General features: G+C 43.1%; 1 protein-coding gene across 1 annotated transcript; it reads left to right on the forward strand.

Annotated features, from left to right (window-relative positions):
• The first annotated feature begins 414 nt into the window (after positions 1–414).
• Positions 415–16,039, forward strand: brpf1 (bromodomain and PHD finger containing, 1). The gene is given in 17 exon segments (XM_038722228.1): positions 415–634; positions 1,942–2,729; positions 3,095–3,284; positions 3,383–3,670; positions 5,117–5,634; positions 6,363–6,552; positions 6,682–6,813; positions 7,100–7,228; positions 7,764–8,169; positions 10,630–10,935; positions 11,058–11,227; positions 11,229–11,337; positions 11,424–11,571; positions 12,438–12,571; positions 13,979–14,094; positions 14,199–14,353; positions 14,907–16,039. Coding segments are annotated over 16 exon segments (3,918 nt in total). The 5' UTR covers positions 415–634; positions 1,942–1,986; the 3' UTR covers positions 15,091–16,039.
• Positions 16,040–16,261: the final 222 nt, after the last annotated feature.

The raw sequence follows: 16,261 nt of genomic DNA on the forward strand, positions 1-16,261 counted from the left end.
TTACAAGGTTATGTTGCATGGAATTATGATAAACAATAAGGATACGTTGCGTCAATAAATGATGCATCAGGCGTGGTATTATTTTTATACATATAGATATAGCATTGCTATAAAGGATGTGTTTGTAGACTTATTTGAAAGTGTGACGTGCGTTAATGTTTTCACTCTTGCGGACATCTTTGAAACAAAGCGACAGATTCGCAACATTCAACGCAAAATGAAAATACCCTGTGGGAAATGATCGGTCGAGTAGAAATTAAAAATAAATTATTCAAAAGGCGTGTCGTACAGAATATGATTTATGATATTATAAAATATTGGTCAAATGTGCACATAGGCTATATTTAAATACCAAATGCCGAGAAATAGACCCTGCTTTGTGTGGCGAATGTGTCAACCCGCGTCTGCGGCGTAACGTTACAGCAACGGTTGCCCCTTTTGTTCAACCGAGTTCCTGAATTATTCCCAACAACACAATGAAATGATCGGGATATTGTTTAATTAAAAACATTTCACTGTACCTACGCCTGCTATGGTCTCATTTTTGGATTATCTAATTAATTAAAATCGATCTGCGACCCTTCCGACCTGGTGTGAGGTTTCCGAAGCACGCAGTCTTGAGGAACGTGGAGTAGTAAGTGTTTGTAACGTTAGTCCAGATCTGCAGCGTTTGCGATTGAAGGCTTGTTTTGTGGAAAATTGGGTCACATTTGTACAATTGAAAACTAAATTGTAGTTGTACTTTTAGCTAATTTCAGTTTTCCATGTTAACCCACTGTACCCCGGAGACACGGACTGCAAAACAACCAAACCTGGCAATTCACCTCGTATCGCACAACATTTCAGGGATATTTCGCAACACTGAAGGACAAGTAATTGGTTGGTTGACCGTGGCTATTTAATGAAGTAATACTAATGGTCACACATGCTGTATTGGTGTGGTAACATGAAATTAAAGGTTATGCTGTCATTTTCCTACTCAGTATCTGGGATTCACAGGGTGAGGTCATTGTGGAGGGAAACACTGTAACGTTAGAGGGCTGAATGGTCATTTAAGTTACAGACAGGCTACAATGTGTGTAACTTTAAACACTCATTGGTTAGTATTTATTATGAATGATAAAAAAGCTCTGTAACATTGAAGTGACTCATCTTTGTGTAGCTAACGTCTGCCCTGTGTATACAGCTAACGTTACAATTTAGCACGCGAATTTGACAAACGTGGTTAACGTTGCCGAGATGAATGAAACGCCGTCATTTAAAATGAAAAATGAACAGAAGCTAGCAGTAGCAACTTTGCAGCATTAACTCGTGAGTATAATCTATATTCTCTGTAGCTATGTTGTTTCGAGAGTGAATTGGTGTTGTTGTTTGCTAGCTGCTGTTAGCTTGCTGGCTAGTAGCGTCAGGCTGCAATGTGTCATTGTTTGAGGAGGAAGCATCAGTGCTATGGCTAACGTTAGCTGCATAAGAGTGCCTCAAATCCTGTGGTTAGCTTTGGGATTTTAACTGACTTTCGTCCTGTGAACTGTTGTCTTAAATTACCCAGATATTGCTTTAACTCATTGGCTCTGATCGGCATGACACTACTGTCAACTAGACTCACTGTTGTGTGTTTATCTGCACATTAACTTGACACAGCTGTAAGTTAGCAAGGAACAGAAGCAAAAATATTAACATAAACTGCACCTGTTATTGTGTGACCTAACAACATAATATGTTTGCTACTGGGAGTAGGGGACACGGTCACGTGACTGCACCATAACAGGTGCACAGTGTGCAGGCACGACTTGTCTAGACTGCTGTCTGACGGCTATAGAGATAGTAGTTAATTTAGTATTTATGTTAACTAATGTATTGTATTTTGTAACATTAGATAGAAATCTGTATGTAATCCTCCATACTGATCCCATGGTCCTCCATTGTTTTCCTTTCTTTCAGATGTAAACTTGAACAGCATCTGTCCCAGCAGTGGCTGTTGGCACAATGGGGCTGGACTTTGATGTAAAGACATTCTGTCACAATCTGCGGGCCACCAAGCCCCCTTATGAGTGCCCTGTGGAGACTTGCCGTAAGGTCTACAAGAGCTACAGTGGCATTGAGTATCACCTTTACCACTATGACCACGACAACCCAACTCCTGCACAGGCTGTGCCCCAGAAGAGGAGAAAGGGGCGGCCTCCTCGCGCCTCATTGGCTGGGTCAGGGGACACGGACGATGGTGGAGGTAACGGAGGTGGAGGACTGGGGCACGGGGGAAACACACCTGGCAGCCCCAACCGGTCAGATCGCTCTCACTCCCCGGGCAGAGAGACTATGACTTACGCCCAGGCACAGCGCATGGTGGAGCTGGAGATCCAGGGACGGATCCACCGCATTAGCATCTTTGAGAACATTGATGTGGTGTCAGAGGAAGACAGCGATGGAGAGGATGCTCCTCCATCTGGTACTGGTGGTAGTGGTGGAGGGGTGTGTAACGGCAGTGATGGTGGAGGTGGAGGTAGCGAGTTAGGAGGTAGCGGCAAGGACCGCCCAGATATCGCATCTTCTAATGGGGGCAAATCCACCCCAAAGTCCGGGAAGCATAAGAGCAAAGAAAAGAAGAAGGATGGCTCATCTCATCATCACAGTACTCAGTCCGGGCCTGCAGTCAAGCTCCCTGAGGCGGTCTTCAGAGAACTGGACCAGGAGAGACCTGATGCCCCTCCTCGGCCATTGTCTTACTACAGGTCTGCGTTCAGAATTATAATCTGGTTCATTAATAATTACAGGGTATGAGAATTAGTAGCAGGATCATTGTTTAGTACATGACAGGCAATTTGAAATGGGGTGCATGTGTACAGGATGCATCTTGTTTACACAGAAAATAGATATAGTGAGACATAAATATTAAAAGCACACATTTTAACAGTCAATCACCAGTTTGTTTGCAGCTGTACAGCTCATTGTCATGCATGTATCATGAAATTGATTTGACTTCAGATTCCTCTGTTGTTATTTGTATTATTTTAGAAAGTTAACGTACACCTCTTTTCTACACATGTACTATAATGTGATAAACATTTTTCCTCTTCTTTACAACTCTGGTGTTCAGGTACATTGATAAGTCTGTGGAGGAGCTGGATGAGGAGGTTGAGTATGACATTGATGAGGAGGACTACATCTGGCTTGACATTATGAACGACAAGCGGCGGCGTGACGGTGTGACACCCATCCCTCAGGAGGTCTTTGAGTACCTCATGGACCGCTTGGAGAAGGAGTCCTACTTCGAAAGCCATAACAAGGTACTTGAACTCTGAAAGTGAGAGGAAAATAATATTTTAACGCTGAAAAATATGGAATACGTCCAACTCTGATCTTTCCTGATCCTCTTTTCTCCCAGGCAGACCCCAATACCCTAATCGATGAAGATGCTGTCTGTTGCATCTGTAACGATGGAGAGTGTCAGAGCAGCAATGTGATCCTGTTCTGCGACATGTGTAACCTGGCGGTACACCAAGAGTGCTACGGTGTGCCCTACATCCCAGAGGGCCAGTGGTTATGTCGCCGCTGTCTGCAGTCGCCAAGTAGGGCTGTGGACTGTGCTCTCTGTCCCAACAAGGGAGGCGCTTTCAAACAGACAGACGATGCACGCTGGGCGCACGTAGTGTGTGCCCTCTGGATTCCAGAGGTAAATCCATACGCCACTACATGCGTTCTTCATCAGAACTACACAATCATGCAGATTTTAAAGTGCTCTGGATTGTGCCATGGTCATCGGTGGTGCACAAAGCTTTCAGTATTCGTGTTTTTTCCTTCAGAATCAAAGTTTCTTTCCACAGTGGATCAAGAAGGACTTAACCTTACTAATTGATGCTTACACTGTCCAAGACTCAGGATGATATCAGAACGCCACACATGCAGTATCTCACAAAAGTGAGGACACCCTCATATTTTTGTAAATATTTGATTATATCATTTCATATCTTTAACACTGAAGAGAGGACACTTCGCTACAATGTAAAGTAGTGAGTTTACAGCTTGTATAACAGTGTCAGTTTGCTTTCCCCTCAAAATAACACATTACTCAGTCATTAATGTCTAAACTGCTGGCAACAAAAGTGAGTACACCCCTGAGTGAAAATGTCAAATTTGATCCCAGAGTGTCAATGTTTTGTGTGGCCACCATTATTTTCCAGCACTGCCTTAACCCCTTTTGGGTATGGAGTTTGCCAGAGCTTCACAGGTTGCCACTGGAGCCCTCTTCCACTCCTCCAAGACGACATCACGGAGCTAGTGGATGTTAGAGACCTTGCGCTCCTCCACCTTCCGTTTGAGGATGCCCCACAGATGCTCAATAGGGTTTAGGTCTGGAGACTTGCTTGGCCAGTCCATCACCTTTACCCTCAGCTTCTTTAGAAAGGCAGTAGTTGTCTTGGAGGTGTGCTTGGGGTCGTTATCATGTTGGAATACTGCCCTGCGGCCCTGTCTCCGGAGGGAGGGGATCATGCTCTGCTTCAGTATGTCACAGTACATGTTGGCATTTATGGTTCCCTCAGTGAACTGTAGCTCCCCAGTGCCAGCAGCACTCATGCAGCCTCAGACCATGACACTCACACCACCATGCTTCACTGTAGGCAAGACAAACTTGTCTTTGTATTCCTCACCTGGTTGCCACCACACACGCTTGACACCACCCGAACCAAATAAGTTTATCTTCATCTCATCAGGGTCATTTCTTCAGTGTTGTTACATGAAAAGATATAATCAAATATTTATAAAAAAAATTTAAAATATGAGAGGTGTATTCACTTTTTGTGAGATACTGTCTGTGTCTCTCTCTCTCTCTCTCTCTCTCTCTCTCTCTCTCTCTCTCTCTCTCTCTCTCTCTCTCTCTCTCTCTCTCTCTCTCTCTCTCTATATCTATATCTATATATAGATATAGATATATTAGATGGTTGTGTTTTTATAAATAGCACTAGATTCATGAATTATACAATGCAAAACACAACAAAAATTCTACCAAATTACTCACATCAGTGTAGAGTTTAGCAGGAATCCGTCTGTTATCTTGTTACTGCCCTAACACTTTGATTAGAGTATTGCAGTAAAGTGAATTTTGCCTGCCTTTCCTCAGGTCTGCTTTGCTAACACAGTCTTTCTGGAGCCGATCGATAGTATTGAGCACATTCCTCCTGCACGCTGGAAGCTCACCTGCTACATCTGTAAGCAGCGTGGTTCAGGCGCCTGTATCCAGTGTCACAAAGCCAACTGTTACACAGCCTTCCACGTCACCTGCGCCCAGCAGGCGGGCCTCTATATGAAAATGGAGCCCGTCAGAGAGACTGGAGCCAACGGCACCTCGTTCAGCGTCCGCAAGACGGCTTACTGTGACATCCACACGCCCCCGGGGTCAGCCCGACCTTTGGGAGGAGTAGGCGGGGCCAGCATGGGTTCGTCCCACAGCGAAGGAGAGCTGGAGGAGGATGACGAGCCCAGCATCGGCCACGACGATGACTCCAAGGGCTGGAGCTCCGAGCGAGCCAAGAGGGCGAAGGCCAAGTCCAGGCTGAAGATGAAGAGAGCAAGGAAGATCTTAGCTGAGAGGAGAGCTGCTGCACCAGTGGTGTCTGTGCCCTGCATACCTCCTCACAGGTGCGTCGTACACACTACATGTTTTATGTGTACTTAATGTGCTTCACATCTCCGCAACACATATACCTCTTTACCTTTTTATACAAAACTGTATGTGGAACAGCAGGTTTGCAACTTTGCCAGAGCCAAAATGATCACTTAGTAGGATGACTTTGGTCTCTTTGTTTTTTCATTACTTACCAATCTCTGCCAGCTGTAGAAGCACAGTTATGTAAAACACCCTTATCTCCTGGAACAGGGGAGGTATAACAATAAAGACAGTTTTACATTTATAACCATGGCTAAGACATTTTAAACTGAAAAATTACAGTGAGGATTTTGCTGATATGAAATCGGCCTGTCACTTTGACAACAACAATGCGTGTTAGAAATGGCTCTACTATAAAAAGAGCCATGTAAATAAAGATAATTCATTAATTTATTCACAAGCCCATAAATGTCTGTGTGGCATATATGAAAAATGCAGCGCTTCAGCTGACTTTTTAATGCTAACTTCGCAGTTGCTGCCACTGGTATTTTCCAAAGTTGGCTAGAGATCGTAAAATGTACACTCATAGCAAATTGGAATTTGTTAACCAGAACAGTTTAATTAGAATAAAAAATGTATATACTGTCATAAAGTAGCCCGCTGGAAATGAGTAGTCAGCTGTTTGACAGGCTGCTGGCCCTCCATGGAAAGCTCTGTTTATGACATACACAGAGTTCAAGATGTGTTTGTTTCTCTCCAGGCTGAGCAAAATCACCAGCAACTTGACGGTACCCAGGAAGAGCCAGTTCATGCAGCGACTCCACAGCTACTGGACCCTGAAGAGGCAAAGTCGTAATGGTGTACCTCTGCTGCGGCGGCTCCAAACCCACCTGCAGTCACAACGACACATTGAGCCACTCCCACCGCAACCACCATCACAACTCCCTTTGGTAACCAGAGTAATTGTTTAAAAAATAAAATAATGCAGCAACTCCTTTTAATGTATGTTCCTGTAATTCTGTACCTGCCTCATTCACTTGTCTAACATGTTTTTGTGTTTGTGTATGTTGGCGTTGCAGAGGGACAGTGAGGAGAAACAAGGTGCTTTGAAGGAGCAGCTGAAGGCATGGCAGAGACTGAGACACGACCTGGAGAGAGCAAGGCTATTGGTGGAGCTCATCCGCAAGAGGGAAAAACTTAAGAGGGAGACGGTGAGACACAAATTAGCTTTATTCCTGTCACTAACAAATATCCGAACCGTAACACGAGCAATATTACACTACAGTTTTTCCCAGTGAGCTGTAAAGGACAGTGGTTAGTATGCAAGTATTCTCTTTGGATTAGACTTGCTTCCATGCAGGCAGTGTAACACCATCTCAATAATTAGGTCCAAATAAAAGTATATTACTATTACTTGTGTACACAGTTCTTACCACACAGATTTCTTTCTGTTTATCTATAGGTGTATGATGTTAAAAACCATGTGTCTGTGTTCAGATTAAAGTGCAGCAGATGGCGCTGGAGATGCAGCTGACTCCCTTCCTGGTGCTGTTGAGGAGTACGTTGGAACAGTTACAGGAAAGAGACACTAACAACTTTTTCACTGAGCCTGTACCGCTGGCAGAGGTAAATACATGCATTCTCACACTCACACACACTCCGAAGGAGTGCATATTCACTTGTCCTCTTTTCATATCAATGTAATGTTTGAAATCCAATCACATTGGCATATTTTTCCAACCCTGTTTATTTAAATGAGTATATAATGGATTTTAAATTACATATTTCCCCTTTCCTCCTTCATTTTATTCCTCACTATAGTTATAACGTTGTTATTATGAATATAATAAATAGATCTGAGTGATCCCTGCCAAACATGTTTTCCTGTTTATATAGAAAAAAAATACTGTCTCTTATATTATCCATTTTCTCATATTGTTAGCAGGCTTAAAAAGTCTGTGTTGGTCAAGCTTTAATGTTGACTTTAATATATATTTTATGATATATTTATATATTTAATGTTTGGCATACAGTCCCATTGTCATTTACTTATTCACGCTGACTTAAACACACTCACATCTGCACTGAAAATTCACTATACACATACAAAAACATCTTGGACCATGCAGGTCATGCCTGATCCTTATCCTCTGCTATCCAGGTGCCAGACTACCTGGACCATATCGACACTCCAATGGACTTCCAGACCATGTGGAACCTGCTGGAGTCCCATCGCTACCTCACTTTTGAGGCCTTCGAGGCAGACTTTGGCCTCATTGTCAACAACTGTCTCAAGTACAACGCCAAGGACACGGTCTTCTACCGCGCTGCCTTGCGGCTCAGAGAGATGGGCGGGGCCGTCATAAGAACCGCGAGGCGCCACGCAGAACGGATAGGTTTTGACTACGAGGCTGGCTTGCACCTCCCACGAGAGCTGAGCCCAGACAGTCAGCGTGAGCAAGACCGAGACCGAGACAGGGAGCGGGAAAGAGAGAGGGAAAGAGAACGAGAACGGGAGCGAGACAGGGAAAGAGAAAGAGACCGCCTATTGTCTTCTAATGAAGAGGGTAAGTGAACCTCTTCACTTTGGTTAGGAGGTTAGTGGCAGCCAAAGCATTTTTTGTCAAGCACCACAATGAACAAATTAAATTGGTGAGACGCAAAATATTTCAAATGATTTATCACAAAGAGAACTTGGTCGTCCGACCACAATTTGGTGGCCCATTAATACCTCGTGTTTGGAGACGAATATTTGCAAGGGTAGAAGCTAGATGAAAATGAACACTTGTGCTTCATTTCTGTGTATCACATAAATGTGAGTGAAATACTGGAGGAGATAAGGGTGGGAGGTAATTGTCAATCACGTTAGTTTCTTTGTTACAAGCGGCCATCACTAGAACAGTATTGGATTAAGTTATGAGTAAGATGTTTTGACAGTAAATCCTCATGACCTGTAGGTGGAGCCAGGGATTCATTCAATTCACTGGGTTTCTGACTTTACTAAGTTGCTTTAAAGGTTCAGTGTGTTAGTTTTAGTGACATCTAGTGATGAGGGTTGCGAATTGCACCCCCCCTCCCTTTTCCAAGCGAGTTGTATAGCACCACAGTCCATTATAAACCTCATAATACATGAAGTTTACAAATGCATTGTCAGGTAAGGATCAAGGCTCCTCTCACTTTGCTTAATTAGATAAACAATTTGCAAATCTTACCAAAATATCTTTTTTATTTTTTTAAAATGCAACAGAAACACAAAGTAGTACTGATTGCCATAATTTCAGCTTGTGGTAAAACGGTGCAACGTTTTAATGGGCATTTAGCATGTGAAAGTACAAGTTACACATTTGTGTGCACAGTGGGGAAGCAATAACCAAAAAACCCCACATTTTTTTAATGCAAATTTTATTAGTATTTAGTATTTATTATTGGTCACTTGATAGGCACACGGTCTTGTTACATATCACCATTAGCAGTAAAAAGAAATACATGTTTTCCAGTAAAATGTGTTTAGCTGCTGATCTGAGCTTCCCTGCTGTTACCGTTTCATTACCAATAATATTCATCAGCTGTTTGTCTCAGGAAGGTAACGGCACATTTCTGTCCACGTAACAAAGCCATAACAGAGGCTGGAGAATAACTACATGAAATAACAATCCAACTACATGTTTTTTCTACCAGCGCAGTAAAAGTTTGGCTGTCTGATCTGAGCTTTGATGCTGGAAGTTGCTATGGCCAATTAGTGATCAGCTGATTGTCTCACAAATGTAACATAAACAAAACAGAGCGCTGGAGAGAGAGTAACTACATGAAATTAATCCAACTACATATTTTACACCACAAGCCAAAGCCAGCGCTGGAGAATAAACCAATCCAACTAACCTTACATGATTTTTCTACCAGGGCAGTAAAACTTTAGCTGGCTGATGCTTCCATGCTCTCAGCTAACGTTATGGTTAACGTTACGGTATTTTATTGCCAATTAACGTTACTGATCAGCTGATTATCTCGCTAATATAACTGGCAAAGCCAACAGGCTGGAGAATAAGTAGACGCCATGAAATTAATGCAACTATATATTGGCAGGAGAACCACCTCACCTCTCTCTCTGATTATGGCCAGCTTCAAGCTAAAGCTCTCAAACAACAGCTTTCATTTGCATCGCTAAAGTCTGACAAACTTAAGTTAATTACCTGTCCAGCAGAAAACAGACAACTTCAGCACCGCTTTGAAAACATCTGTCCCACATTATAGCCTTCCGTCTGGGAAAATCCACATCTGTGATTTTTGCCGTAAGCTGGTTGCATCTGTCCCGGTTTGGCTTCATGGTATAAAGATCCACAGGCTGTCGGCTCTCGTGCTAAATAACACGTGTGCTTGTTCATTTGTCCAAATATCACTTCTCTTCTTACTTCTAATAAACCAGAAGTGTATACTGTATATTATTGTTATTATTATTTCCTCTTGTTCTTCTGCGGACGCATTTAATGTAGATGGGCGTGTACACTGCCGGAATTAAACAAGGAGAAGAAGAATGCCATGATGACGAAACGCGCTCTGTAGCGCTCTTTGTCCGTTGTCAGCTGTCAGCTATTGTAGAAACATGATGACCAAATACAGTGACCTCCATAGAAGGGGGTGCCCGCGGTTATGTAGATAAAAAATGTCTCATTCTAAGGTAATAAAAACATAATGGTTCATTATGTAAGGTCTTTACACACCACTGAAAACATAGTTATGGATCTTATATTGCATTTCTGTCAATAGATCCTCAGAAATATTACACACTGAACCTTTAATACCCAGCATCCATCTTTACTACTAGATGATGTGACATGTTGGGCCCTCTCACATATTTCATTTTAACTATTTTTGCACAGATTAAGTTTGACCTGCTGAATTTGGTACAACATATAGCAGTATTACACAAATTAGCACAATGTTGTCATCTGTATGGTAGCGTAGTAATTCTTCCAAACATTCTTTTTTGTGAAGGTGTTTAACAGCCTTTCCCTCCCTGCCTCTCACAGACCTGCTCCTGCCGGAGAACAGGCGACGGCTGCCGCTGGAAGAGCAGCTGCATTACTTGCAGGTGCGTCTCGACGAGGTCAGCTCAGGAAAGCATAGCATCGGTCAGTCTCGTAGGGCCAAAGCCCTGAGAAAGGAGATCAGCGTCATCAAGAGGAAGCTCGCACACCAGCGGGAGGGAGGGTCCGGTTTGGGGGGCCGGGAGTCCGTGGGAGGTGGAGACCGTTCTTCCCTCCCTCATCACCCATCCTCTGCAGGACACCACGATGAAGGGGGAGAAAGCAGCAGCCCGGAGATTGGTGGAAAAGGTGTGTTTAGGAAGATGCAAAATATCATTAATGTGCGACATGAAAAAAATAACTACTAAAATAAAATAACATAATAAAAATTGCTTCCACCTATTAACCTCTCTCTCTCTCTCTCTCTCCAGATCTGAGTGTTTCCTCGTCTGCCCTGGCTCCAGAGGTTGGCCGTCGGACATCTGTCCTCTTCTCCAAGAAGAACCAGAAAATGGCTGGACCCCCAAAAAGGCCAGGGCGCCCCCCCAAGAACCGGGATGTGGGCTACGCTGGGGCGGGGGTGAGCCAAAGCCCTATCGGCCCCCCCTCAGCTGCCCCTGCTGTCATCATCCAGGCAGAGGAAGAGGCCCCGTAGCCCCCGCACCAGCTCCAGCTCTGACAGCGATAGTGACAATGATGACCTGCTCCCAGGTACAGTAGGACAGATGCACAATAAACATTAACCTACATCTTTTGAGTCGCAAACACTTCACTCTCTCGCTGTCTCTTTTCCTCAGGTTTGCCAAGTAACGGTTTTGATGGAGGAAACCAGCCAGTAACAGAGAGCTTCCGTGTGTACAGAAACGAGCCTCGCCTCCCTCGTTCCAGCTCAGACTCGGAGTCCACCACCAGCAGCAGCAGCAGCGCAGCTTCTGACAGAACCAGGTGATTGGTGCACAAACTTACCAAATGTTCATTAGATACAGAGCAGGACGCCTGTTGTTCTTAAACACTCCTCTAACCCTTAGTTTTTCTGTTACCGTTTGATCAAATGACTGCAGATAAAGAAAACATTTGCAGTGACAAACCCACAGAGATTTAGCCTTTTACAGACAGACAAAGTTAACTAGTAACAGATGACCCACAGCAACTTCGTATGGTGATATTATATCAGTGTGGTGCGTCTGTAACCTTGTTGTGTAGTTCTTCTGCCTCTAATTGTATGAAAAAAAAACAATTAATGCAGCTTTAAATGAACAGTCTGACATTTTGTGAAATACACTCCAGAAAGTCACTACATCCGGCATGTATCACCAAGATACAGTTCCAGCATGTAACTCCCTGTACAACTGCAACTTGTCAACACCGAGGTGCAGTGTGTTGATTACTGAGCTTTTGAGTGCCGGTGGCAATGTTTATGAACATTGAAGTGATCCATTGATAGTTCCACAGTTATGAGAGTGGCATTGATCCACTCATCTCACTCTCGCCAAGAAAAGTAAAATTACTGTATTTCCCAAAATGTCTAACTATTCCTTTACAGTGCTTACCGATGTGATGTTAAAGTAGTGTCAACCAACCAGGTAGTCTCAAAGGTATTATGGCTTTTATGCAGTGGATAATAACATGTAGTAATTGTTTTTAGTAAACAGCTGCAAGTATAAAACTATAGGAAAAGATCATCAGCACCCTTGTGTTTACCACAAGTTAGTTTAGCAACCAATAAACCTATCTGATAGATTACACTTGTGATAGTGCATATACTTAAGTTATATGCATCTTTATAACCCGGTCTCTCTTCTCTGTCGCAGTACGACCCCCTCTAAGCAGGGCAGAGGGAAGGCGTCATTTTCTCGCTCTGCCTTCCAGGAGGACAGCAGTGAGGAGACGTCGGGCACTGAAAACGATTCATACTCTGTCGGAGGATCCCGGAGCGTTTCACATTGTGAGCATGTTTATATACACACACACACACACACACACACACACACACACACTTAATTTTCTGTTTACGTAGACAGTGAGGGACATTGCAAAAGACATTGCGCTAATGACATTACAGTGTAAACACTCCCATGAGGTTTTGCAGCTGAGTGCAATTTGTCCTTGTTTTGCATCAGTTAAATGTTCATGTGAATTTTCTATAGTGGTGCCAGAAGTATTTGTTAAGAGTGTACTGAAGCAGCAGAGCATATCACACGACATGATCAAGTAATGTGTGTCAAAACTAGGGTTGGGCCGATAGGCAATGCCATCGTCTATTGGCGATGGCTGACAGATTGTTGATGGTTGAGCAGGCATTGTGATTGTAAAACCCCGCCCCCCAGCAAAAAAAAAATCTAAATTTTTCACATAATACTGCCTTGGCAGGCTTTAATCACCACAAACATTATAAATATTAAATATGCTTTGCACCTTCTTCGGAATTCTCTTCCCCCCACACTCAGACACACACGGGCTTGCCCCGCCTCTCTCTGCCCCCCCCCCCCCCCCTGCCCGTCTACTCCACTTTCTCCATTAGCAGTACATTTTATAAAGTCGCCCAAAAGACACAGAACTTGTGTTTTTTCCATATTTTTCCACCTGCGATCCATTATCACTGCAGCAGGTGAGCCGCTTGTAGGCTTGTTAATGACACAGCCTATCAAACAACATAAACCAACATCTGCACCCTGTGCATTAACTGTAGTTAGGCTATCAGTAATCGCTGACCTACACTAAAAAGTGCACAGTGATTACGCTATTGGATTTAATCTACTTTCATTTCTGCCACACCTATTCAATATGACATTATGTTCACCAGCGCTTTTATTTTGAAAACTGCTGTGACACGATGTTATCATAATGTTGACACTAATATTAATGCTATACACATTAAGTAACATCAATATTTCCCAGTATCTCATACTGATCTAAATCTAAATAACTGATACTTCTTACAGTTTGCTCTGCGACTTATATTTCGGGTACTTTTGCCTCGAGCCCTGTTTAAAAAATGAAACACGCAGTGCCCCTTGCATTTCATGACACAGCCGCATATTTCTTTTTTGTCTGTGGCTGCAATAGTTTGCTGTGACAACTAAAAACGCCAATGAAAAAGCTGAGAGCAGCATAGGTGCACAGAAAACGAAACATTTTCAACACTAAACATAAACATAGCTGCTCTAGTTAGTGATATGGAGGGGAAATGAAACAACAAAACATAACAATGTTTTCCTCACACATTACAGTGAAAGGGGATGTGTATTTTAATACCTATGTAGAACAGGGTGATTGTGTACATGACCATTGTTTAGCCAGAAGTGAGGTTGCACAATGATGACTGTCTTCCTGCTCCTTCCACTGTCATCAGTGGTGCGTGGTCGGGCCAGATCAGGATGCTGGATGACCTCGGATGACTATTCTTCTCTGGAAGCTCTGGACCTGGTGTGGGCCAAGTGCAGAGGTTATCCTTCATATCCTGCTCTGGTGAGACACTGGCGGACTGGCAAATAGCATAGATCAAAGTCAAGAAAACTGTTCTGCAGGTTAATGGCTGTACGTCTAATCCTCCTCTTGCTGCTGGCCTGCAGATCATTGACCCAAAGATGCCCAGGGAGGGGGTGTTCCACCGGGGTGTCCCAATCCCTGTTCCCCCTTTGGATGTGCTGAAACTAGGGGAGCAAATGACCCAGGAGGCGAGGGAGCACCTGTTTCTGGTCCTCTTCTTTGACAACAAAAGAACTTGGTCAGTGATCTGGGTCCTCTTGTCTCATCTTTTTGTATTCACTAATTGTATTTTCACTAATCACTCTTAAAGTTTGTCTCCTTTTTGTTTGCTCTCACTAACATTCTGTCATGCCCCCCCAATGTTAAAATACAGTTTGAAAAAAAAGACGCTAGCTAAATTTGCTTCTGATGTTACTGGATGTGTGCACAGAAGCAACTCTATGGCAGTAGATCAAAGGAAACAGCACTCCTTGTACGGAAGTGCAAGACGACTTTTAGCTGAAATAGGGCAAACGTGGTTTTTGAGAATCGAAGAGGAGGTAAGAAACGTGTTGTATTTTAGGTCATTGGGTGCTGCGCAGTGATTTCTGTAAAAAGTTTACCTCTAAGGTTGAAGTAAAAAATAATCTGTGACAAAGAATGATGACAGCAGTTGGTGTCAGTATAAACTGCCTTTGGTTTTTGCATTTGATGCGTGTTTTACTTTAGATTAAGTGTACTTTCCCTGTTTTTGATTAAAAATGATTTAACACTCTTGTATATTTATGTCGTGTATTTATGTGTGTATCCAGGCAGTGGCTGCCGCGCTCTAAGCTGGTGCCACTCGGGGTGGACCAGGAGCTGGACAAAGAGAAGATGCTGGAGGGCAGGAAGTCCAACATCCGCAAGTCAGTGCAGGTGGCCTACCACCGTGCCATGCAGCACCGCAGTAAGGTGCAGGGAGACCCCAGCAGCGAGACCAGTGACAGTGACTGAAAACACACACCCACACACTTTTTATGTGTTGGTCCTCGCAGGTGTCGTAGAGTAAACGTTTCTCTATCGAGAGCCCAGCCCTCAATCACAGAACACAAGACACAGTGCCTCTAGCACAAAGTGGGATAAAACATCCACTACATTGGCCACCAGGACTCACACACTCATGCACACTAAGCCGTATTTAATCTGACATGTAAAATTTTGTATTTAAGAGAACTGAAAAAATGGTATTACTAATAATGATGGAGGATGCTATGTTGAGAATCACCAATCAAAATATTCCTTGTGTGTGGTCGATATGTTTAATAACCAATGAGATGATGGTTTACAGACTCAAAAGATGAACATAGTGTTACACTATGATCTATACACAACTCTCCCTCTCCCTGTCGTTCTTACATTCACACATGTAATTTTACATTTGAAGGGAAAATGCATGTAGTGTACATTAAATGCACACACACTGTGGGTATGGCCGCGAATGACGTCATCTCAGCACATCATCTGCACATCCATCGGCCCACCTCTCCAAAACAAAACAAAAAAAACAGGCCTGGTGCTAGTGTCATTTGTCAGTGGAGCACAAAGAGAGACTGTTGCAGCCTGAACTGTGGGCAAACCAACGTTGTTATTTATTCTGCTCACTCCTTCTTAACAAGGTCCACAAACTTGTTTTTATCATGGACTACTTCTAATCACTCCGGCTACACAAGACAACATTGTGTGGTCCTTTTCGTGTGTCACTCTGTGTTCATCATGTTTCCTGTTTTTACAATTTTGTTATTAAATTTCAGACAGTCCGCAGGTTTCTGAATAATGAGGACTAAACTGAAACACACGATCGCCCTCACTGTCTGTCTTAGTCTCAGGCTGATGGCTTTAGAACTTTTATATATACAGATTGCATAAAGATAGAAATTTAATAAAAATAATTGAGTTTTTTAAACTTCGTGGGTCATGTTGTGGTCACTGTGAGTCTACTGTGTTTGTTCACCTTAAGTTCTTCTGAATTCTCACCCACCCATTACCTCTTTCCAATGAAATTGTGACTCATAAATGCTTCTTAAGACTTGCTACATTGTATTTTTCTGATAATGATTCACTCAGACTTGAAGCACACACTGTTGAAGTTCAAGATTTGACTGGACAGGTTTTTACATTTCTTTGG

This window comes from Micropterus salmoides, unplaced genomic scaffold (genome assembly GCF_014851395.1).
Source record: "Micropterus salmoides isolate LMB-PRFRI ecotype aquatic unplaced genomic scaffold, ASM1485139v1 Ms_hic_scaffold_16, whole genome shotgun sequence".
Lineage (NCBI taxonomy): Eukaryota > Metazoa > Chordata > Actinopteri > Centrarchiformes > Centrarchidae > Micropterus > Micropterus salmoides.